The sequence below is a fragment of the Antechinus flavipes genome, chromosome 1, assembly GCF_016432865.1.
Source record: "Antechinus flavipes isolate AdamAnt ecotype Samford, QLD, Australia chromosome 1, AdamAnt_v2, whole genome shotgun sequence".
In the NCBI taxonomy this organism is placed as follows: Eukaryota; Metazoa; Chordata; class Mammalia; order Dasyuromorphia; family Dasyuridae; genus Antechinus; species Antechinus flavipes.
Window position 1 is genome coordinate 396,559,168 of NC_067398.1, and position 26,114 is coordinate 396,585,281.

The 26,114-nt window shown below is 33.6% G+C and overlaps 2 protein-coding genes across 4 annotated transcripts in view; one reads left to right on the top strand and one right to left on the bottom strand.

The window, feature by feature from the left end:
• Window positions 1–153: 153 nt before the first annotated feature.
• Window positions 154–17,023, top strand: CCT5 (chaperonin containing TCP1 subunit 5). Its single transcript, XM_051969841.1, has 11 exons — window positions 154–352; window positions 4,323–4,383; window positions 4,464–4,628; window positions 6,547–6,745; window positions 8,401–8,593; window positions 8,681–8,830; window positions 9,144–9,263; window positions 10,924–11,109; window positions 13,062–13,199; window positions 14,285–14,465; window positions 16,741–17,023. Exons 1-11 carry the CDS (start codon window positions 248–250, stop codon window positions 16,866–16,868), a joined length of 1,626 nt encoding a protein of 541 aa, XP_051825801.1. The 5' UTR covers window positions 154–247; the 3' UTR covers window positions 16,869–17,023.
• Window positions 16,933–26,114, bottom strand: part of CMBL (carboxymethylenebutenolidase homolog) — a 20,007-nt gene continuing 10,825 nt past the window's right edge. For all 3 annotated transcript variants that reach the window (XM_051969846.1, XM_051969847.1, XM_051969848.1), the window contains exons 4-6: window positions 20,288–20,430; window positions 19,384–19,475; window positions 16,933–18,929 (exon numbers count right to left, since the gene is read on the bottom strand). In XM_051969846.1, coding sequence (XP_051825806.1) covers window positions 18,750–18,929; window positions 19,384–19,475; window positions 20,288–20,430 — 415 coding nt within the window. In that variant the 3' untranslated portion in view covers window positions 16,933–18,749. The remainder of the gene's footprint in view (window positions 18,930–19,383; window positions 19,476–20,287; window positions 20,431–26,114) is intronic.

Consider the following 26,114-nt stretch of genomic DNA (forward strand, 5'->3'; position numbering starts at 1 on the left):
CAGAATTCTCAAACTTTACTGCCACCCCCCGCTATTTTCTATATAATGGTTTTCTCCGAGGGCTGCCGATTCCAGAAAGTGCTGTCCGGTGTGTAATTAGTCTCGATCTGAAAAAAAAATAAGTCCCAGCGTCAACTGCGCCTGCGCGAAGTGCTGAAACGCCGTCGATCGCGAGAACAAGCGGTAGTTTCCCTCTTACTTAGTTCGTCTCTGCTGGTTGCTGGGAGGGATCCCTGCAAACTCCACCATGTCTTCTATGGGGACTCTGGCATTCGATGAATATGGCCGTCCTTTCCTCATCATCAAGGACCAAGAGCGCAAGTCTCGCCTTATGGGACTGGAGGCCCTCAAGGTAACGGATCCCGGAGTCGTTGGCCCCCGAAGAACGGGAGGCCCCGGGACTGGTAGCCCTTGCGCACGCGCGAGGGTTGAAGAAGGGTTCCGCCATGTGCTCTTGGGAAAGACCGAGAAATGCTCGTGTTTCCCGGTTCCTATTGCTCTCCCTACCCCATTCAGGCACACGGGTGGCACCCCAACTTCCCCCCAATTCCCGATCTCCGGAAAAAAGAATTTCTCTGGGCCTTCTAAGTACCGAGACTATAATTGTTAACCTGAGTTTACAGTGGGTGGGGCAATTTTATTAGATTGTGTCTAAAACAGAAGAGCACTTACGTCCAGGGGACTTAGGCCCTTCGCCGACCTAGTTTTTGTATTTTTATATTCTCTTTAGAGTACTCACAGCTTAAACATGTTTAATTGTGGATTGGCTATTCCACAGAAAAATTATTTAACTGGAACCATAGCTTCTAGGTATCCTCCCCTGAACCCCACTAATGTACAATTGTCATCTATAAATTCAACACCGTCTGTGTATAAAATATCTATAAAATAAATAGATAGAAATAGAAAAATTCTATTAATAGTAGATTACTATGTGATACATTCTGCATGTTTCCTGGCTACAGGATTTAATAGCCTCTTTTTGTCAGGTGTGATAAGGAGAGACCTTAGAGAAGTAAATTTTGACTTGAGACATTTAAAGAATAGGTTGGATTTCAACAAGGGCAATAAAGAGCATCTTTGAGGAACAAAGAATAGACTAGTTGGAAAGGCTGCACCATAATGGGAGGTTTTTTCAGGAAGGGTTGAGTTCAAGTTACCTGTGCCATAGCATAACCTTACTTTTAAAAAAAACTCTGTTGAATAATTCTGGACTTAGGATTTTTGTTTTGTTTTAATTTTCTTTTGAAGATGGTTTTTGATCAAAAGAAATGGTGATATTCTTTTAAGTGAAAGTGGTTAACTTAGACATTCCATTGTGAAGTAGAAGCTTGAGAAAATGTTCTTGTTTTTTAAATAGTAAGATATTTTAAGAGTTGTTAAGTGTGTTTTCATAGTTTTTACTGGCTTTCAACCTGTATACAATGACTTCCTTATTTATCTTCAGTTCTAACAATGCTTTTGGATCCTGTTGACTTTTGATTGGGTAGCCTGATATTCTAGGCACCTAACCTGTTGGAACTGTAAGGCATTAAGTAATGTAGGCTAAGTGGCACAGTAGATAGGGTGCTGGGCTTGATCAGAACTCATCTTCCTAAGTTAGAAATCATGCTGGGAAGCAGGTGCAAAATGAAGTAGACACATAAAATATTGATAAATAAGATCAATTTTAGAGTATTAACTTCATGTTTTGATAATGGAATAAGCCATTGATTAAATGAACAAATGTTGAAATAAATTATTATTATTCTAGCATAAATTTCAGTTTTCATCTAATATCAGTTAATAGAGCAACTAGTTAGATGGCTCAGTAGAGTTCCAGGCCTGGAGTCAGGAATAATAAAGTTAAATTTGGCCTTCCAATATTAGCAACTCTGTGAGCCTGGGCAGGTTACTTAATCCTCTTAACCTCAGTTTCTCCTGTAAAACCAGATGGAGAAGAAAATGACAAAACAAGTATTTGTGCCAAAAACAAACCCAAAGATTTGTAAGCAATTGAAAAATAAGATGTAGGCAAATTTCTCAGACTTAACTAGAGGCTAACTAGAAAAGAGGGATGATCCAAAACTTTAAAACATTCAGATTGCTCCTTCTTGGTACAAGATGTTCTTGATTTAATGATGTGAGAGTAATGAGCTTATTTAAATCTTTCTCTGCTCCTTATAAATACCTGTACCTAGGTAAAAAGCTAAGGAGTTTACTTTTTTCCAAAAAAGATTGGAATAGATAAGAAATAAAAATAGCTTAATTTATCACTGACTTCTTTTTTGAAAGAGTTGGATACCTGGATCTTTAGTAATCACTGCCCCAGTTATTTTACAACCACAATCTTTTGAGGGTAAGGACATTATCTGTATAGATATATTCTAAGTGTGGTCCCAGTCCCTGGACTCATCCTGCATATCCCTAAAATATTGTCCACAAAGTCAAAACTTTTAATTATAATACTAAGATGTTTAAATTACTAATGAGTGAATATGGATAGATGGTAACCCACATAACAAAAGCTAGGGGAGGAAAGTTCATTTTTAAGATTGTGAGGGGCTCCTGAAATCAAACGAGAGCAAGGATTCTTAACTAGGAATCTTGGATTGGGGGAAATAATTACATATTTAATACAGTGAAGCTGGTTTCCTTGCAGTTCTGCAAAAAAAAAAAAAACAAAAAAAAAACTATTTGTCTCACAAATTCTGGTATTTTTTACTGGTTCCCTTTGCCTCTTTATCTGTCTTCCTTAGCTAAAGCCCCACCTTTTACAAAAGGTCTTTCCTAATCCTCCTCAGTCTAAGGACCTTCCCTCTAAGATAATATTGAGTTTTTCTTGACCATATTTTATTTGTACATAGCTGTTTGCCTTTGTCTACTCCGTTTGATTTTGAGTTCCTTGAGATCAGGAATAGCTGTTGGTTTTGTTTTGAGTTTTTTTTTTTTCTTTTTTTGGTCTTCTGTATTCCCCTCCTCCCCCTTTTTTAAAGGGAGGGGACTTGGCTTAATAGATATTTGTTGTTGTTTTTTCCAAGATCTAATTGAAATGCACTGTTTTCTTCATTTGTGAAAAAGAATTCTTAACACTGACCAGGCAACCAGAAGAGTCCATGGTCTCCAAAAAAAAAAAAAAAACAAATTAAGAATTTGTGATCTGGAGGAATGGTTGTCACCTTGCCTGTGTTTATTTAATGTGGTGGTTCTCAAATTCTGGTCCAGAGCATCCTCGGAATCTCTGAAATCCTTTCAGAGAGTCTACAAATTCATAATTGGTTTTTTTTTTTTAATGTGATCAATAACTGTAACTATAACCACATAAACAAAAACTCTTTGGACAGATCCTCAATCATTTTTAATAGGATAAAGATATTGAGAACAAAAGTTTGAGGATCACTGATCTAATGCATTTGCTATCTGTGGGGTAGAGAGAAAAACCTAGAATGTGGCCCCATAAAAGGATTATAAATTGGTTGGGAAAGAGGAAAGCAGTAATGCCATGGGCAACAACATAATTGAAGAAAAGCACTTCAGAAGTGGTAAAGATCATTTTTGACTTGGAATCCTAAAACTCTACCTAAAGGTAATGATTTTTTAACTTAGCTTTGAAAAAAATAGCTGAAGAAATCAAATAGTGCAGTTTTTCTAGGTAGGTGGTGTGTCACTAACAAAAGCAGGAGAGAAAATAGAAGGGATATTAAATTTAGGACAAGAGGTGGGGCTATAGGAGAGAATATAGGAAAGAAAAATAAGAACTACATTGTGAGAGTTTGGATTTGTCCTGGAAGATGTGTTATTTCTCAGGTCAAAGTCTTTAAAGATCAAAACTTATTTTTAGAAAAATAACCTAATTTTAAGAAAATTTGAAGGGAGAAGCAAGGAAATTATTAGCAATAAGCTCTTAAATGGATGTAAGTTACAAGAAAGATTAGCCTAGCAGTCAGGATTTGGTCAATAGATGTGGTAAGAGTCGGAGTTTGTTTGGAAGCTTCCAAACTTTAGGTGATTGGTAATCGAAGTACTATTGACCAAATAGTGATTTTTTTTTTTTAAGCTAGTATGTTTTATTGAGCCTGCAGTTTGATAAGTATGAAACATTTATTGTGAGTGGGTACTATTAGGAGTCATAAGATTGAGAATTTATTAAAATAGAGGAAGCAAAATAAACATATTAAACATTTAATAGTTCAAAATTGCAGAGCTCTTATAAGATATTGAATATCAATGTTAAATTATACAATAATGGCTGTAAGTTCCCTCCTTTTGTAATGTTGAGGGTTTTTTCCCTGCTAACAACATGAACCAGTTTCAAACTAATTTTTTATGTTTGTTTCATTTAGTCTCACATAATGGCAGCAAAGGCTGTATCAAATACAATGAGAACATCACTTGGACCTAATGGTAAGATTCCAGCTTTTAATTTTTTGATGAATTTTATTTGCTGAATTTCAAATCTCTAAACCATTTTACATTTTTTTAAGGGCTTGACAAAATGATGGTGGATAAGGATGGTGATGTAACTGTAACCAATGATGGTGCTACCATTTTAAGCATGATGGATGTCGATCATCAGATTGCTAAACTGATGGTTGAACTTTCCAAATCACAAGATGATGAGATTGGAGATGGGACTACAGGAGTAGTCGGTAAGAAAAAAAATCTAAAAGTAAGCAGAATGAGAAATTAGGGGTGGTGGTTTTTATTCTTAACCATACTAACTTTCTAATCAAATGAAAACCATATTCACCGAAAGTCGACTTTAAAATCATCAAATCAGCTGATTTTTTTTTTTCCTAATAACTTTGAAATTTGCAAAGTGCTTTATGTAGATTTTTTTTATTTGACTCTCACAAATAGCCCTTGAGCTAAACTTACAGGATAGCATTATTGCCCCCAATAATATTATCTGACCTATTTGCAGAGTAAGAAACCTAAAGGTGGCCACACAACTAGTAAGTGCTATAATGCTTTTTCATGTTATGTATAATATTCATGCTCGGAGGCAGATCATAGGTATAGCAAAGCCAGATTTTTAGTGCAAGTTCTCTGAGGCAAAGTCCAGCATTTTTTTCACTGCATCAGTTGATTAATGACTTGCAGTTGGTCAGTACTAATAACTATTATAGCATTCTTTGCCTTAACTTTTTTCAGTTTCTTAGATAAAAAATATGCCATATCTGTTAAATTTCTAGATTACATGAATTTATTTCAAAAGAATGGTCCAAAAACATTGGTCTTTTAAATTTTAAACCATATAGATTGAGGCTCAGAAATAAGTTATACAGAAATGTTCATGTAAGGACATGATTAAGCAGGAGTAAAAGTTGTTGCCAAGTTGTTTTAAAAATTAGTACTAATAGATTTAAATTAATTGCAGTATAGTTAATAAGTTTTAGGAAGCAATGTATCTGGATTATTTGAAAAAGGGATTATTTACCATTTTTCAAATAAAATAGGTAAATTCAGATGTCAGTGCCCAGGATGGTGATAGTCTGGAAGGTGTATTATGGGGAAATTTGGAAGAACTAAAGATAAGTAATTGGAAATGAAGACACAATGCTTGTCTCAAAATACTTGCAAGAGATAGGCTTGTTCTTTATTTCTCTACAGTAGGGATCCTTAACTTGGCATCTATTAAAAAAAAAATTTTGTTTCTTTTTGTGTGTGTGCTTTTGTTGTTGTTGACTATATTTTAATAAAATTGTATTCCTTTGTAGCCTTATATTTTATTTTATGCATACAAAAACATTCTGAGAAAGCGAAAGCATCCATAGCATTCACCAGATAAGTCTGGTTGTCCATAAGAGAAAAAGCACTCTTGTTCTAGGAAGTAGATCCAAGACTAGTGGAAGGAATTAACAGGGAGACAGATTTCAGATTAATGAAAGGAAAATTTTTGTAATCATTAAAGATGTACAATAATGCGTCAAAGAAACTATTAAAGTATCGATTTCAACCTGTTAGCTTTAAGTCATCAGGCATTTATTAAGCACTTAACCTTATACTAGGCCCTGCACTAAGTGTTGAGGATATAAGTAAAGACCCCTTTCCTTGAAAAAAATTCTCTCTCTCCAAGAGTTTTCATTTTAATGGAAGAAATTACACTTAAAGAAAAGAGACTAATTCCGTGGCCATTTTGGCAAAGTCCGAAGAACCAGATGAGGCACAGGAGAGTGGTAAATGCTAGTTGGCCTAGTTGGCCTAGGCCTTTGCTAAAAAGCTCCATGAGGTCTGGGACAACACTTAATTATCTTAAATATGGGTGTCTCTCGGTGCATTATGGTCTTTTGCTCTCTTTTGGTGATTTCATCTACTCCCTTATATTTAATCTCACTATTACTATTAGTGGAACATCTCTATAGTCAGATAACTGACGTTTACAGAAACTTAAGTGAGTTTGTCCGACAGAAATCTTAACGGCAACCAATTTTAAGACACTTGCCATTACACCAAATTGCCTTCCTACAAAAATTATATACAGTAAATTCAGAAATAAAATACTTACTAAAATTTATCTAAATAGCTCTCTACTAAGTTTTTACATTGTTTTTTTCTGTTTCACAGTTCTGGCTGGTGCATTGCTTGAAGAAGCTGAACAATTGCTGGATCGTGGTATTCATCCGATCAGAATAGCAGATGGTTATGAGCAGGCTGCTCGAATTGCCATTGAACATTTGGACAAAATCAGTGATAGTTTTCCAGTTGATGTTCATAACACTGAACCTCTTATCCAAACTGCAAAAACAACTCTTGGTTCTAAAGTGTAAGTTAATAGTGAAAACATCATCAGTATTTGTATTGATTGTGTGCCACCTTTAAAAATAAATATATTTGCTGGGGAAAACTAAGCTGAAGTTTACCATAAGAGGAGAAATAATTTAGAAATATAGTTTTATTTAAAAAGTCCTTGTGGGGGAGGGAGGAGAACTTAATGTAATTTTTCATAACTATATTTTCCATTTGTTTGTATAGAAACTTTCTGTCAGGGCAGCTAAATGGATAGAACACTGGAGGACGTTCAGAAGGGCGCGAGTTCAAATCCACACACTTGACACCCACTAGCTGTGTGACTCTGGACCAAGTCACTTAGCTCCAATTGCTTCACCAAAAAAGAAAAATTTTGCCTTAAAATTTGAAACCTTATTTGTGCTTCATATTTTGATTAGATTTAGTCATGGCTAGCAGCCCATGCGTGATGAGTAGTGATCAGTGCATTTAAGCTCCAATGTAATTACTACTTATAACTTACGATGGGTGATTTGTGAAGTAAAAATTCAATTTTATAAAACTTGCTTATTAGCCAGCATAGCTTCTATTCTTTCCATATATATTCCAAAAAGTATCCTGAATGGATAAAATTTTAAGACAGTGGATATTGGACTTTGCTATGACCTCTAAATAACCATTTTTGGGGTTTGCAAACATAACATTTAGAATTCTTTTATGCATTTCACTCAATATTATCATTTGTTAATCATATTACTAGGATATCTAATCTGACAAAGGGCAGGTAGGTGGTTTGGTGGGTAGAAAGTGTCAGTCTTAAAGTTAAGATTTGTGTTGAGATCCAGCAGATAACTAACTGACCATAAGCAAGTCATTTAGCCCTGTTTGCTTCGATTCCTCATTTGTAAAATGAGCTGGAAAAGAAAATTGCAAACTCTGATATCTTTGCCAAGAAAATCTAAATGGGAATTACAAGAGTGACACTACTGACAAATGACCAAATGATAAATCTGAACTAACCTGCCTTTTCATGCCTTCCTCCCTTAGCCAAATTTTGAAATTTATTTAGGGATCTCTGGCCAAGTTTTCTTCAATTCTTTCCAGTGATTTCTCTTGGTATTCTTAACTGACTTTTTTTTTTTTTTTTTTAATGAAGTGTGTTAGTTTTCTCTAATTCTATAAAGTAGCACAGTAATATGTAATTTGTTGGATTTATATTACATTAAACTTAAAAATTAATTTAGGGGAAATGTTGACAGTTTTACACTTTAAAATAACTATGAATAGGTAATATTTATCTAATTGGGATTATAGGATTCTTCATTTCCACCAAAAATATTTTAAAGTTCTCATGAAACTAATACCCAAATATTTGATACATTTGATGTTATTATAAAAGGTATGTATTTTTCCATTTTCTCTTGTTTTATTGACACTAGTAAAGAAAGGCAAATATTTACATATTCAGATTTTACAATCCTTTGTTGTCAGTGATTATTGCTTTAAATTCTTTTTCTTGCTGCAATTATTTTCAGCATTGTAACAAATGGAAGCAGTGATTTCATTAATAATAGGGAAGTTGGAAAAAGACATTGTATTTTATAGGCCTTTTTATGCATCTTTTGATAATTTACTAAATACATTTCAAAGATATTCCTATAGTGTTGTGTTTTTTTTTTTTTTCCCAATCAGAGTTAACAGCTGCCACCAACAAATGGCTGAAATTGCTGTAAATGCTGTCCTTACAGTAGCTGATATGGAACGGAGAGATGTTGACTTTGAACTTATCAAAGTAGAAGGCAAAGTAGGAGGAAGACTTGAAGACACTCAGCTTATTAAGGGAGTAATTGTGGATAAGGATTTTAGTCATCCACAAATGCCTAAAGTAAGTAATTTCCCTTTTTTTCTTTTATAGCATAATATTTTTTAACTCTTTAAATCATCTAAACAAAGTGTTTTTTTTTCCTTATAGGAAGTAAAAAATGCTAAAATTGCAATTTTAACATGTCCATTTGAGCCACCCAAACCAAAAACTAAACATAAGCTTGATGTTACTTCTGTAGAAGATTACAAGGCCCTGCAGAAGTATGAAAAGGAAAAGTTTGAAGAGATGATTGAACAAGTGAGTCTTATTGTGATTTTGACTACGTAGATCTAGGAAGCCTAAGTATTGTGCTATCTTAGTCTCTTAATAGATTCATCTATTTTGATAGAGCATTCTGTGTAATTTAAGATTTCTAAATATAGCCTTTGTTGATAAAAGGCTAATAATGACAGGGAAATCATTAGGATTGCTTCTACTCCTTGGAGAATTGTTTTTAGTTAAGTATTAAAATAGTACTTAGGCTTGAAGAATACAAAATTATAAGCTGTATATTATCTTGATGGTGTGTGTGTGTGTGTGTTTTGCATTGGATTTTCTTTTTCTTTTTCAGATTAAACTCACTGGTGCAAACCTAGCCATTTGCCAGTGGGGTTTTGATGATGAAGCAAATCATTTACTCCTTCAGAATAAGTTACCTGCTGTCCGTTGGGTAGGGGGACCTGAAATTGAAGTAAGTTCTATCTTAGATGTTTATCTAATTTCTTATTCTAGAGACTTCCTAGACATATCTATTTTGCTTTACTTTTTTCTTCATCAGTTGCTTGATTTATATAGTTGGCATTCTATCTATGTCTGTGATAAAATACACTGTCATCACACTGAGAATACCTAGCTTTTTTGTTTTTAAAGAAGCTCTAATTTTTCTTATACATTTCATCTTCATGGTTTAAAGGGAAGATTATAATTGGTATTCCGATCCATGATTTCATAATGTGGGTATTTCCTCCACCAATGTGAGTTTAAATGCTTTTCTTTCATCCTCTGCAATTCTTCCTGTTTTCCCTTTAAATTCTTGATACCCATAGACAGTATTCCTGGCATGTTAAAACTTCTTCCTTTTGTTCTCATAATTTCTCAGGATTTCAAATTGTCCAGCTCTTTACTTTAATCTTTGCCCTAAATATATTAGTGCTCCATGGCTATTCTAGCTTTATGTTGCCTTTGCTAATGTGACAAAATCCATGCTGGTATTGTTGAAGGGTAGAGGTGGTAATCTAAATCTGTTCCATGATGTTTTTTGTAATTTATCTGTTCCTTTCTCATCAATTTGTGGCTTAAATTAATCCAGTTTATTAGCTGTAAGTATGGGAATTGTGAGAATGAATATTAAACAGCCTAGGGGGAGAAAGGAGTGAAAAGGAGGTCCTCTCACAAAGCTGCCTTTTATTTTGCAATTATAAAAGGTATGGAAATTTTTTATGAAGTTATTAGTTGAAAGCTCACAATTTTCCATCATGATACAAAGGTTGCAGTTACAAATTTGGAGGTAGTATTGGAGAATTTCTTCTGCTTCCATAATTTGTAATCATAATTGTAAATCCTTAAAAACTTCAAGTAAAAAGTTAGATGCCTATTTGTCAGAAATGTAGTAGTTAGAGCCTCTGGAAGAGAAGGGGATTGAACTACTTAGCATCTGATGTCTCTTCCAAAATTATTTCATGCTGCTTCAGTTATATTTCATTATTAATAAAATCTTCAGCCTCTTAACATTCACCATGTGTGTTTCACGATTTTCTGAGGCCATTGCCATTTCTTGACTCTCTCAAATTCTATTCCAGTAGTTCCTTTTAGCATGGAGAACAATGTTGTGGTTTTTGTTTGTTTTGTTTTGTTTTTGAGGGTAGGGGGCTGAGGCAATTAAGGCTAAGTGACTTGCCCAGAGTCACATAGTTAAGGAAGTATTAAGTGTCTGAGGCTGGATTTGAACTAGGGTCCTCCTGAATTCCGGGCTAGTGCTCTTATCCATTGTGCTGTCTAGCTGCCCCATGATGCCTATTCTTGAAAGACACGCCAGTAGAGTGCAAGCACTAGTGGGTACTGTCAAGCTGTAATATTCTAAAGAATGGGCCTAGAAACTAGAGTATTACCAAAGGAGTGTAAGTGGTCCATAAGAAGGATAACTATCTAAGGATGGGGGGGAAGGGGGGTGAAGACAGGACAATTCAGAGCAAATAAGTGGTATTGCAAATGAAGCAAAGATGCAGTGTTGTGTGGCCACCTTCTGAAGGGTCAGTGATAAAATAGGGAAATGGAAAGGGGTTAGGAAATGGATGCTAAGACTCAGATTTTGACTTCTAAGTTCATAAAAAAATTTTCCCTTTATTTTTTAGCTGATTGCTATTGCAACAGGAGGGCGCATTGTTCCACGCTTCTCTGAACTCACACCTGAGAAACTTGGTTTTGCTGGTCTGGTAAAAGAGATCTCATTTGGAACAACCAAAGACAAAATGCTTGTTATAGAGAAATGTAAGAATTCCAGGGCTGTGACCATATTCATTAGAGGAGGAAATAAAATGGTAAGGAATTGTCAAGTTAACATCTGAATGTGGCATAATTAAATGCATAAGTAAATTTGTTAGTAACTACTGCTTATCAACATAGAAAGTTAGATATTCTTTTATAGGTTTTGATTTTATATTGCCTTCATTTGTGAATATATATCCCTCCCTTCCCCAGAGCATTATCCCAGAGTAACAAAGAAGAAAAATTTAAGTTAAAGAAAACTAAAAAACTATATTAACTATATCAACAATTGAAATATAATTGAAACTTCTATGGGAAAGGAAAGGATGTGGTGGCGGTGTTTTTTTAATTAAATTTTTTTTTAAGGCAGTTGGGTTTAAGTGATTTGCCTAGGATCATACAAGCTAGTGATGTGGCTGGATTTGAATTTGGGTCCTCCTGACCTGATAGGGCTGGTGCTCTACCCACTCTGCCACCTCTCTGCTCATAAGGTGTTCATTTTCTTAATGATGCCAGTTTTGACCTTTTTGTATGTTTGTATGTTCTTTTCATTTACCTTGTCATTACATATATTATTTTCTTGGGTCTGCTTAGTTCTCTTTGCATTAGTCAATATGTTTTTCCCTGATTCTCAATATTCTTCATTTCTTTACCACAGTTTGCTTAGCCTTTCACTTATTCCTATCTACTTTGGTTCCTTTCTAAGGGGTAAAGAGTATGGATATTCCAGTCACTACTTTTTAACTTAATTTCATTGTTTTCCATAAACATTGTGTTTGTCAGCCCTTTCTCCTTTTCCATGTTGCCAATTTAATGGATAGGAGGTGAAACCTTAACAAGACTGTGGAATATTGCCTAAGATCATGTTACATAGCCACTTTAATAAATATATGGTTTGCCTAATGTCTTAAATGAATATAGTTCATTTGATGGTTTAAATTGAGGTGCTTATAAATAAGTCACTATTTGTACTTGATGTGGTTCTTTTTCTCCTTTGTTACTACTGAGTCCCAAATATTCTAAAGCTTTCTATTTAAGCTGTAATGGGAGAAAAGTTTAAAAAAAAAAAAAAACTACACTTAGGCCTCCTTCCCTTCCACTGTTTTCCAGTGTGTGTGCTTAATTGGTATTCAGAGTATGTGTATGTGAGTTTTTAAATAGTTCACAAAATCTCTTCCAATAGCTTTTTTTCTTTAACCTGCATTGCTAGGTTAAAATATATCATCTTGGAATATCAAAATTTTAGGATCATAGAATTTCATGTTATATAACAAGCTATTTATTCCAGTAAAAGAGTTTCCCCCACCTGATGAAACTCTCACATGATGCTATTAGCATCTACTCATTGATAAAACATGACTTACAGATAGTAACAGTATCTTCTGTGGTATTGCAATCAACCTCTGGGACTTGTGACTTTAGGACAGGGAAGATGAAGAAACTGATTTAATTCTTGTGTGGCACGGTTCTGTTCTGTTCCATTCACTGTATAGATTGCATTTGTAGCATTAGCTTACTATCTTGAAAATGTAGACTATTGAGATTAGAATTGGCTAAAACTTATGAATTATTAGTACTAGAAAAGTAATTTTAAAACAAATTTGGGGTGGTGGTAGTTATTATATAAATTGTACAGTTATTTCAGATTGTGACTTTCCCCATTGTAGTTTTAATATGTCGTGAGTCAGCAGAAGAAATCAAATGTGAATAAAATATATGTATAGTATTGTGTAATGTCAGCATAATTTTATACTAAAGGGAGGGCCAAAAATTTTACACTATTTCCAGGTGTTGGGGTATACCTATTCACATGCTTATGATAGAAATTGGTGAACAGTTTTTGTAAAAAGTTCTGGTGACAAGTACTTTTTAATATTAGTAGTGGTTCTGTTGTTTAAACAATGGTTTAGATATTTGACATCTTTGTTTTAATCTATATTTAGTCGTATAGGGATTAACTTAATTTAACTTAAAATTAACTTAATTTAAAATATTTTTCTTCCAGATAATTGAAGAAGCAAAACGATCTCTTCATGATGCTCTCTGTGTAATCAGAAACCTAGTTCGTGATAATCGTGTGGTATATGGAGGTGGTGCTGCTGAAATATCTTGTGCTTTAGCTGTTAGTGAAGAAGCTGATAAGGTAAATGAAAATATTAGCAATGTGTTTTATGTTGGACTTTTATATTTAAAAATTTGACACTGCCATGCTTTGTGTAACTTTGAAGCTGCTTGTAAAATAGAGCAGGTACCAGTACTAATTATATGGTAATTTTAAAACACACACTAAAATCTCATTGCTAGTTATTTGATTAAACAAAATGCTATTAATTTCTTACTCATCTATAATGAGTAAGAATCTTTAGTCCAATAGTGGAATTGAGTGGATCCATGTATTTAATATACACTTAGCATTTGTACATTATGTACTTCCCTTCCCAGGTCATATTTTGAAGAATCAGCCACATTCTGAGCTAGAACTTGAGCTCTGGTGACTTTTAATTCCTTGAGCTTCTGCCTGCATTCATTACTGTATCACTTATTTAGGGTACATGAACATCTCTTCTTATGAAACTAATTGCTTTTGTAACTTTTATTTGTCTAATATGTTTTCCATGAACTATTTAACATTAAACAATCAACAAGCATTTGTTAAGCACCTACTAAGCACTGGAGACAAACAAAAAATGAAACAGCCACTATTGTCAAGGAAGTTGTATTCTGTCAGGATGTGGCAGATTGTCTCATTGAGGCAGCAAGGTGGCACAATAGATAATTGATTTAGGAAGACCTGAGTTCAAATTCCATCTCAGACACTAACTTTGTGACTTGGGCAAGTCACTTAACCTCTGTTTGCCTTAGTTCCCTCTACTATAAAAGGAAACTAATAGCATCTACATATGAATTAACATCTTGTAAACGCCTGGGGCATAATGGATTCTTTTTTTTCTTTTTTTGTTTTTTGTTTTTTGTTGAGGCAGTTGGGGTTAAGTGACTTGCCCAGGATCATACAGCTAGGAAGTATTAAGTGTTTGAGGCTAGATTTCAACTCAGGTCTTCCTGACTTCAGGGCTGGTACTCTATCCCACTGTGCCATCTAGCTGCCCCCACATGATAGATTCTTAAATGGCTTTTTCCCTTCCTCTTAAGTGAATGTTAGTTGCTTTATTTAGTCAGTTTTATTTTTCTGCTGTCAAATTTAATAAAATCTTATGTGTTGAATTTCAGTGTCCTTCTTTGGAGCAGTATGCTATGAGAGCTTTTGCAGATGCATTAGAAGTCATTCCCATGGCCCTTTCTGAAAATAGTGGTATGAATCCCATCCAAACTATGACTGATGTACGAGCCAGACAAGTGAAAGAAATGAATCCTGCCCTTGGTATTGACTGCTTGCATAAGGGTACAAATGGTAAGGGATTTTATTATGTTTGTGATATTTTAATTTGGTTTAAATTGAATAGTTGGAATATATTTTTTATTTTTATAAGCCTGCCTTTTAATTTGGAATTTTGTAGAGGGATTGATCTATTTGAAAAATTAATCAGCAGAATAAAAGTTGATACCTCTAAAACTATCAATAATTACTATATTGTGACAGGTTCTTTTTCATACCTAGTTCTTAGGTAATAATCTATGTATTATTTAGTTGTGTACTATTTTTAGAATAGAACTATACTTGGCAGTTCACATATAAAAATTTTCATTCATTAACATTTATATAAATGCATAGTATTTGGTGAGGCTGAGGAGGGAGCATGCACAATTTAGAATAAAGCACATTTAGGGACTTTGGGGTACTAGTTAAACGCTAGACACAGATAACGAATGTACAGAAAAGTATGCCATAAAGTACATAGATATAGATGATAGCTTTCTTGAATCCTGAGTGTAAAGGGAAGATCAGAAAAGACTTTGGCCAGAGAGCAGGCATTTATGTTGACCTTTTAGATAGAGCATTCCAGACAAAGGAATGGCTTGAGCTAGAACCTAGAATTGTGAGACCTTGGCCCAGCATAGCAAAAGCATGGAATATGTAATGAGAAGTAATATGAAATAAGACTTAAAGAGTAAAGTGTGATTTGCTTATTTTAAGCAAATTAGAATGCCAAGCAAAGGATTTTAAAGTTTACTTGGTGGGGTATTAAAAAAAAAAAAAAAAAGCCATTGACATTTATAAAGAGTAGAGCATGGCCAGGCATGTGTATGTGGAAGAAATATTGAATCTTAGGATTTAGATCTGGAAGGGACCTCAGAAATCATCAAGTTTAATCTCATTTTACAAATGAAGAGATAAAAGTCGAGAGCTTCTAAATCTAGTGTTCTTTTTCACTGTGCCACACCACCTTGACAGTGATGCAAAGGGCTGATTTGATTGGGGCAAGTGGGAGAAATAATTAAAATATATATTTTGGTAAATAGAAGGGAAGAGGAAAATAGATTACAGAAAACAAGCATCAATCAGTAAGATTGGGTAACTGGGCAATGAAAAATAGAGTTACAGATAATAGCATGATATTAACTTTGAAGATTGGATGGATGGGTGGTAGTTTTGCCATAAATAATGTAGTTTTTTTAAAAGAGCAGTTTTAAAGGAAAAGACAAATTCTGTTTTGGATGTGATTAGTTTAAAATGCTATGCAGATAGAAAGTCACATAAAATATTTGCAGATGCCAGTCTAGAGCTCAAGAGCTGGTCATAGAGTATAGATGTGACACAATGGTTTAGATATTATTTGAATTGTAGGAGTTAATGAGATTGCCAAGGGAAAAAGTGTAGGAAGAGGAAAAGGTCATGGATTCAAGACAGAACATTAAAGAACACCCACCTTTAAACACTTGATTAAGGAATTAGAATAAGAAATACTGGAAACTAAAAAGAGTGTTCAATGTCTCTGGAGCCAAGGTTGTTAACATTATTAACTTGGAGAATGAGGACTGGAAGGGGGAAAAAACTAAACCACTAGATTTGATAATTTAATCATTTGTGACCTTTGAGATAACAGTTTTAGTTAGGGGGGATAAGGCAGATTGCAAGATGGTAAGGATATGTGGTAAAGAAGAAAGAGGTACTTAATATAGACAACTTTTCCAAAAAGTTTGGCAATATAGGAAAATGGTGAAAAAAACTAGATGTGCGGTTTTACAAAAAGCTACATTTAACATGAACAAATTTTGATTTTCTTAAAAAAGAAAACAAAACTAGTTTAATCTCAGATCAGTAAAAAATCATGTCCAGGTGATAATAAGATGCTTGTATCATCCTACTCTACTTTTCAGACCACATTTGTAATATTTTGGAGTCATTTCCATTCTAACTGTGGCAAAATCTGATTATTAGATTCTATGAATTGGAGACTTTAATAGGAGATAAACTGTGATTGTGATTTTACCGTTTCCCTTCTTTGGGGAAAAAACAGACTTCAAAAAAATGTATAGTATACGTAAAAGAATTAACCTACACTTACTGTGTATGAACAAGGGCTAAATTACAGATTGACTGTAAAAGAAGGCCTCTCTGAATGTTCTTTTTTTTTTTTTATCATTTGGAATATTAACTGCATTCTTTTCAATGTATTGATTTTATCTTATATTTATCAGAATTAGTATTTTTTACTATAGTAGGAAAAATTTTTGATATCGAATTATAGGTGGTTTTGTGTCATCCACAATATTTGTTTTTCCAGATATGAGACAACAACATGTTGTAGAAACTTTGATTGGCAAAAAACAACAGATTTCTCTTGCAACACAAATGGTCAGGATGATTCTGAAGATTGATGATATCCGCAAACCGGGAGAGTCTGAAGAATGAAAACTTAAGTTGGAATAAAATGTAGTAAAGCTTACTACTGCAATTAATAAACAGGAGTCATGTGTTGCAATCACAGCTATTTATTATTTTTTCCCTTTTTTGACACTGTAATTGCTATATACTAAAGACAATAAATTAGCTGTTTAACAACCATAGCTTGTATCAAAAACTATTTGTTGAGAGATTGACATAGAGATTTTGTATTTGTTATATTAAAGAGATCTCTCTTAAATTAGATCTTTTATCTGTTTCTCATCAAGTTTTAAGAGTAGTTTATTACTTATAACATCATTTAAATGAAAATTTGTGAAAATGAAAAATGGAAGACAAAGGAAAGTGAAATATATTTTACATTGAATTGTGAGACAGTAAAAAAATGGTCCTACAGTGGGGCTACTGTTAATGAGGGAATTAGATAAATGGGCATAGATTATATACTGTTGGGGAAAAAATATAAAACAATATTCATTTGGTTAAAACTTAATGGTATAGTTCATAGTTTTCAAACTACTTTTGTTTGTATTTACTATCCAAAGAAGCCTTTCCTATCAGGCCTCTTGACTCCAGACTTGGGAATCCTCTACCTTTATTTCCCTTCCTCTTTCTTTACTTCTCTAGCACTCAAAGCGGAGGAGGTAAGAGTATACATATTTAGGAAAACTCTAGCATTCAGGAACCAAAAGTATAGGCAGAAGAGCATTGGGCAGGATCATAATTGTTTCCTTCACTTGTGACGACCATCAGCTGATTTTATGCATACATGCACACTCATGCACACACACAGCTTAAATTTACACATCTGTGAAATACGAATGCTTCTGCTTACCTGTGTGTGGTTATTAAAATTAAATTACAAGGCAGATAAGAGTTTTGAGAATAAAGGTTTTCATATAAGTAAATGCAAGTGTACACATTGAACACTTAAATATCTAGATGAAGGTTATTGAAGTCCTAGACTGAAAAATGATTAGCCCCCCAAATCTTCAGAATTCATTAAATATGCAAAAATAGGTAATTCACAAAATTGGCATAAAATTTTGTTTTAAAACTATATTTTAGTCTGTTCTGAGTATGTTTCAGTTTTTTTTTTTTTTTTTCACAGATGTCTATTTGTAACAATCAAAAGGCATGGTCCTGGATGATTATCATAATAAACTTAATTTTCATCAAGATTGTAAATGGATTGTTTGCAAGCTAAGATCATTTCATAAAGTGGATTCATCTGCCATTTCCTTCTCCACCCACTAAATTTCCAGTGATGTGATGTTCTAGCAATGCACTCACTCATTTCTCTGACATGAGGCCCAAAGTACAGAATATTAGTATATTCAACAGCATCTGGTTACCCAGAAATTTATAGAAACTGTCATAACTCCTTGCATAGCTATGAGATCTATGGTTTTTTAAAAAGCTTTTTGTAAATATGAATTACGTAAAAAAAAAAAAAAATGCTATAAGCAAGGCAATAACAGTTGAAAGGTCATGATAAATTTATACACAGGCAGGTTGATCCTGTTCAGGATCTCCTAAAAAGTTTGTCACTTCACATTGTTACTCAAAAGTTCTACAAATCAAACATTCTCTTACATAAATACCTTTGGGTGATAATTTTCATGTAATAGGCTGCTTTCTTTTTAATATACAGTTTTAAGTTAACTGCAAAGAAGAAATGATATCCTTGTATAAAAGAGAGTCATTTTTCTATTTTTTCCTGCTATGTTTATTATATAAAAATGAAGAAAATAATAATTAAATGAATAAACGAGGCATATAATTTTGAAAGGTAAAATTTGTATTTATAGCCACCAGATTTTTGAAAATCAATTGTAAAGAATTCAATTTTGGAAGAAAGTAATTTGAAAAAGCTGTCTTTACTACTGGCTAAATATACTTGTTTAGCCAGTTGATTAGATCCTTTCTTGCTTCTTCAATATATGGTTTATCTTTAGGATTCCAATCTTCTCTCTGGCGATGCACAAATCCATGAGTTTGCCCAGGAAATATTTTAACTTGATAATCAACTTTGCAATGTTGTTTAAGCTTCTGTGTCAGCAGAGTGACCTGTCATGCAAAACATTTCTCTATATTAACAATTTGCCAGTTTACAAATTATCCATTGTTCAAAATGTGCTCTACAACAGATTTGTTAACTTTTAGGTTTACCTGTAGCAAAGGGAAAATTTATGGCCATTTAATATTAAGATGGTGATTATAATCAATTTTTTTTTTCATGCATTTTGTGAATGGGCTGTTAAAAGGTTAGTACTTTGCTAGAGCTATTCTTTTGTGTGAGCTTAATTTTCCCATATTTTGAAATTGCATATGGGTTAAGACAGGGATGTTGCAGTCTTCTCTTGGAAAAATTATAAAACAGTTCATGTTCCTTTTGATCTTTATACTTACATTCTCTTACCATTTATTTTCTTATTAAGAGCTGGCATTTCCTACAAATACACATTCATCATGCAGTTCCTTTCAGATAATTTCACAGAAAGAATGAGATGACCTTACTTACTTGTTCAAGAGGAATTACAGCATCATTCTCTGCAAAAATAAAGAGTGTAGGATTCTTCAAACTATATACATCTTCAGAATCTCTGATAATGCCTAGAAAATGTTTAGAATTTAGAATTTAGAAAATGTAAAGAATTTTAAATGTACTGTGTTAAGCAAAATATCAGCATTTATTTGTTAACCTAAAAAAATTCTCACAAGTCAGTCTCAAAGGAAAGCTGGATAGTACATGGACCAAAAGTTCTAGGCTACATATGCAAATTACATACAAGTAAAAGCTAGGTCTTCAGGATACATGATATATCTTAGGAATAAATATTATAGGGAATTGAAACTTCCTATAGTAGTCAGCATGTATACCTTATAGCAACTTTTAAGAATGAATAATGTCACTGCTCTGGTCCCTAACTTGTAACATATATGACTTAGGCTCTGGGAAGAGCTAGTTCTTTTCTGTGCATTAGCAATTGTTAACTGAAGTGTTATATACAAATTTATTTGATATAATTTTTTAAAAGGAGAAATCTTAGAAATCATCTAATCTGAGCCTCTTAATTTTGCAGACAAGAAATCTAAAGGCAAAAGAAATGAAGTCATAGGAAGCCCAGTGTCTTACAAGAAATTGGCAGAAAAGCTTCAACTAAGACTTTCTACCCTCAAAAGTATTAAATACCCTGTTCATACATTCAAGATACATTTATATCAAAAGGTTTCCCTGAAAAGCTATGCTAGCAAGAATGCATTTTCCATTTTGTTATTAAGGTTCCATCTCTTAAAAACTAAAATTTTATGATTACATATTTGCACTAGATTTAGTATTATGTTTTAAGATTTAGCAAACTGGGGAAAGGTTTCTTTTTCAAGCTTGCCCCAGGCACATATGAAATCGTATATAAAAGGCTTACCATAGACTGAGACACCCGCTTTTAATTCTCGATATTTCATCATTAAGTCATGTACAACAATTCCACCCCAACAGAATCCAACAATACCAATTTTCTGGGCATGACACTTTTCTTTCAGATAATTAAGAACAACATTGGCCTCTCTGTAACAAATCAGTAAGAGGTATTAAAAAATCAGGATTGGCTTCACAAATACCTACAAAGAAAACAGCTATTCTACCAATAGCAGTGTATTGTATCTGTGACAATTTGTATTTGACCATGTTAAAAGGCATTTTTGTATTGAACCAGATTTTCCTATTTAAATCCTAATGTTGGATTAGCAATGCCAAAATTAAGTCATACTACAAGATATGTGAAAAGGGAGAAATTAGAACAAATCATGAAACAGAAAATTTTCATTTTCTGAGTTCTATTAACTAGCAAAGAACTATGAATCAATTAGTTCTATAGACAAGACCCTTCAGCCTGAATGTATTCAGCCTAAGTCATAACCCACATTCTGCCAGTTTTCAAAATTTTTTATTTTTACTGATTAAAAACTTTTTTTTTTGCTTTTATAACACCTTTATTTAAGCCCTTCCTTGGAACATTGGGGGAAAAAAAGCAGTGACATTCAGCTGAATCAGACAATATTTGGACCATTCTACATAGGTAAAATACCTAATTCTGTCCACCCACTTTAACAAAGGGAGAGAGGTGCATTTTCTCTCCTTTTCAAGGACAAAACTAGATCATTTTAATTATACTGCATTAAGTTTGAGAGTTTTGTTCTTTACATATAAATGGACATAGTCATGCATTGCTTTCATAATATTCTTAATGTATTAAAGGAAGACATTAGAAAAGTAAGTAAAATATAGGTGAAGGCATGCATTTTGAAGTGGATTTCCCTGTCTTTATAGAGCACGCAAAGGAGTTTGCATGGCTTCTGTAGGTAAAAATTGTTTTTGAGTTTTCTTATGTCACTGGCAAAGGCTTAGCCCCATCCATTCACTTTCCTTGTTTATTAGCAACACAGTACCTCAGGCTCTGTTTAACAACATTGCTCTCCCTTACATATCCCAATGTTCAACCAAACATCAACATACAAATGGTTTCTACACTCAACTATGATGTAATAACTGATTTTTCCACTGTCAGAGTTGATGTCTTCAACCTTTATCTATTTCCTGATTTTTCTAGAATCAGTAGCTTGTTTAAACAGATTGCTATGAAGATCATGTATCCAAAAATGGTAGTCTCTCATTTTTATTCTAATTTAGTGTTTATTTGATCATTATTCTTAATAGCTGATCTAACTGCACAAAGAGAATATATTTCAAAATAATCTGTCAACAACTAATCATTAAGATTAGTCTATTAAGGTAAAATGTTTCATTTTTTGTTTTCATTTAATGTTTACCCCATCTACTTTCCAGTTCTTTTTGAGTAAAATATTCTTTTTTTAAATGGCTTTTTATTGACAAAACCTATGCATGGGTAATTTTTCAACATTGACCCTTGCAAAAACTTCTGTTCCAACTTTTCCCCTTCTTCCCTCCACCCCTTCCCCTAGATGGCAGATAGTTCCATACATGTTAAAGTATATGTTAAATACAGTATATGTATACATATTTATACAGTTATCTTGCTGCACACACACAAAAAAATCAGATTTAGAAAGAAGGTAAAAATAACCTGGAAAGAAAAATAAAAATGCAAGCAAACAACAGAAAGAGTGGAACTGTTATGTTGTGGACCACACTCATTTCCCAGTGTTCTTTCACTGGATATAGCTGGTTTTGTTCATTACTGATCAATTGAAACAGATTTGGATCCTCTCATTGTTGAAGAGGGCCACTTCCATCAGAACTGATCCTCTGAATTCAGAGAGGCTTAGAGAGACTTATGTGAACTGATGCTAAATAAAATGAGCAGAACCAGAAGATCATTATATACTTCAACAACAATACTATATGAAGATGTATTCTGATGGAAATGGATTTCTTTGACAAAGAGACCTAACTCAGTTTCAATTGATCGATGATGGACAGAATCAGCTACACCCAAAGAAAGAACACTGGGAAATGAATATAAACTGCTTGTATTTCTGTTTTTCTTCCCGGGTTATTTATACCTTCTGAATCCAACTCTTCCTGTGCAACAAGAGAACTGTTCGGTTCTGCAAACATATATTGTATCTAGGATATACTATAACCTATTTAACATGTAAAGGACTGCTTGCCATCTTGGGGAGGGAGGGAGAGGGAAAATCAGAACAGAAGTGAGTCCAAGGGATAATGTTGTAAAAAATTACCATGGCATGGGTTCTGTCAATAAAAAGTTATTATAAAATTTAAAAATATATAAAAATAAAGCTATTAAAAAAATTGATCCTCATATAGTATTGTTGAAGTGTATAATGATCTGGTTCTGCTCATTTCACTTAGCATCACTTCATATCTCTCCAAGCCTCTCTGTATTCATCCTGCTGGTCATTTCTTACAGAACAATAATAATATTCCATAATATTCATATACCACAATTTATTCAGCCATCCTCCAATTGATGGGTATCCATACAATCTCCAGTTTCTGGCCACTACACAAAGGGCTGCTACAAACATTTTTGCACATGCAAGTCTCTTTCCCTCCTTTAAGATCTCTTTGGGAGATAAGCCCAGTAGTAACACTGCTGGGTCAAGGGGTATGCATTTAAAGGCAGGATATTCTATCTCTAGTTCATCTTCCTTGTGCTTTACATAATGTTTTAAATAGACAGTGATCTTAATGTAAATAGTATGACAAAAATGAATAAGAGATCGTCTCCAAATGATAAAGGATCTTAAAAATCAAAAATAAAGGATCAAAAATCAAAAAATCAAGTTGTGTAAAAGTGGAATTACAAAATCAAATAATTTTACAATTGGAACCTTAGAGATTATAAGATCTAATGTGAAACAAGCTTGCTTAAGAAAACTGAAAATGGAGATTTACCAATACAGTGCCTTTTAGAAAATAACCACTTAAGCAAGGTGAAGTCCTACAAATGTACCTATTTAACAAATGATGTCACATTAATTATATCTATCAAGCCCCATAACTGTACAGAATGCCTCCTCTATTTTCTTTTAAAACATATCATTTTTTATCAGCCAAAATCTACCTTCTCAATCTTTGTTTTCTACTTTCCTATGCCCTAATTGTGAACACAAGAAAAATAAAACCCATTCTAAAATTTTCTCATTGACCACTCGATTCCTTCACCTCTCTATCAAGAGTGATTAGGATGTTTCATCATTAGTTCTCCAGAATCATGATTGATTGTTAGATTAAAAGATAAAGAGATCAGCACAATAGAATTTTTTCCCATTTACATTTTTTTACCCATTCCCTAATTTATGGGATCCCCTCAGGATCTCATTCTTTGCCACCTCAAACAGCTATAAATATTTTTTGTAAATCCTTAGGATTAATTCTTTCTTTAATCTACCCTCCATCTAGTTTCCCCTTCTTCTTTCTCCTTCCTCTATACTCCACCCAGGAACTTCTAGCTTAGTAAAACCACTTCTGACGGGTCTGGGTGACAAAACATGGTAGTTGGCACGTGTACCCAGTGCAGTGATCCAGTATGCATCTGGAGTGTCCTGATACAGGTCTCCCTTTGCACTCATGTCAGGCTCTTCCTGGGGTCTGGAGTGCTATACAAGTGTTCTACTCATCTAACCCCAACCCTCAGTGTCCACAGATTTCCCTGTTTTTTTCCCTAATCAAACTGGACTAGACAGATGACTGTGGCTGTCTAGATTTCTCTATCAGGATATCCCGATATGGAGGAGAATATAGCCAAACTGGTTCCATACTTGGAAATCTACAGTAACTTAAGAGAGATGGATCTCTCCATACTGGAAAAACAGATGTATGGAAAAATGGACTAGATTATAATTATGCTATTATATATTTTATATATATTACAGTAAAATATATGTTATACAGTAAACTAGATTATAATTATGCTATTATATATTTTATATATATATATATAACAGTAAAATATGTTATACAGTAAAATTAATTCACAAAAGAAAAAAAGATGTGTTGGTTAAGCATTGCTGTTAGTTAGTAATCTGGGATCAGATAGGAGTAAAGCAAGGCAATCAAGCTCAATTACATTTGGGAAATTTCTCAGGAATTAATTGCTCTACACTATGAAATCCTATCTGTTTAACGTCAATATTCCCTAAGTGATACTACAGGATTTTCAAACAAGGAACATACAATCATAGAAGAGTTTAAATTGCAAGTAACCCAAAGGCAATAAAAATATTCAGAAATAATGTCTTCTATGTGAGATATTGCATAAAAGACATAATCAAAGACAAATATAGCTAGGAGAGAGATGAGTGGGACAAGAGAAACAACAATTGAATTAACAAAGCAGTCTAATAATACTCAAGATAATAAAAGAACAAGAGGAAGGCTTCCAGCTCATTGGATGAATCTTCCATGGAAATTTTTATGGAAAACATGGGCAAGAATCACACATGAGAAAATTTGTAGGAAATGTAAACAATGGTTGTAAAAAGGTATAGAATACCCTGATTATAACAAAGTAATGTATTTGAAATACTCTATTTTTTCAAGGGGAAAAAAATAGAAGAAAACTATGCTGTTTTTCTTTTTAAAAATATAAAATATTTAAATATATCTAATTACTGTTTTAATACTGTTTTAACATATATACACCACAACTTCCTGACAGACATAATTACTAGCAATTAAGCAAAGGGGAAAAAATTTAAGTTAAAACCAAGAACACTCATGGTTTTAAAGAAAAGAAGGTTTAATTAAAGGAGGTAGATGGAAATTTCTGTGCAGACTATGAAAGGAACATGAAAGGCCATTCAAAAATGTCAGTTTGACAGCACTAGTTTTTATGTCTAATTTCATTCCTTCTGATAATTATGGTTCTCCTTTTCTTTGACACAGGTATATCTATAAAACAACCCTTATAATCATTATGTTGAACATAATCTGATTTCACAAGGAAACAAATCAGCATTGTTTTCTCTTTAGAAGATAATAAAAAACATTTTTTTTCACTTTCCATATGGTTTTTCACAATATTCTTTCCTCCATGTCTGTTAGTTAAGTCTCAGGTGCAACAAACAGAATCAATACACAAATTCCTAGGTCTGTAGGTTCTATGCACCCATGATCATTGTTTGATTTTCCAAGTGTATAAGGACACACTAATAGAAGTGGAGTTGGAGTGTAGAGAAGAATCTTGACCTTTAAATAGGTGCTCATTGGGAATGACAGACACCTGGTTAAAATAACTCTTAGCCTGAGGCAGAGGTATCACTTGAAAAGCATCCTAACCTTCCCACTGATGAGAATGGGTGGCTAGACCGATGGGGACAAGGGAAGATAGGGATTTTGTTAAGGAGTAAGCCCAGATGGCCAATCAGCCAATGAGGTGACCACCAGTGTGGAAGATAGATACAATATTAAGAAAGAAAGATCCTAAAGTCATACTGGTGAGAGAGAGTGGGGTATTCCTAGCCTAGTTATCATTTCCTATGCAGGAAATGTTCATAGATCACATCTGCCTCCATTGTAATAGCACTGTAATGACCCCTCTGACCATTCTCCTAGTCTTCATCATGTTCCCCAGAAATTTATTTCATCTATACTTCCCTAAATTTCCTCCCTCCTTCTGGTTGAACAGAATGGAGGGTGGATATTAGAGAATTCATTCCAGTAAGGCAGCTATCTCCTTATTTTCCACCTCATAATTTCCCACCCTCTAATCTTAGGTCAGGTACCTCCCTTTCCTTTTCCTC

Coding starts and splice junctions, on each gene's coding strand:
- CCT5 (XM_051969841.1), top strand. CDS start 248: ATGTCTTCTATGGGGACTCTGGCATTCGATGAATATGGCCGTCCTTTC. Junction 4,384..4,463: donor AACATCACTTGGACCTAATG/GTAAGATTCCAG, acceptor CATTTTTTTAAG/GGCTTGACAAAATGATGGTG. Junction 4,629..6,546: donor TGGGACTACAGGAGTAGTCG/GTAAGAAAAAAA, acceptor TCTGTTTCACAG/TTCTGGCTGGTGCATTGCTT.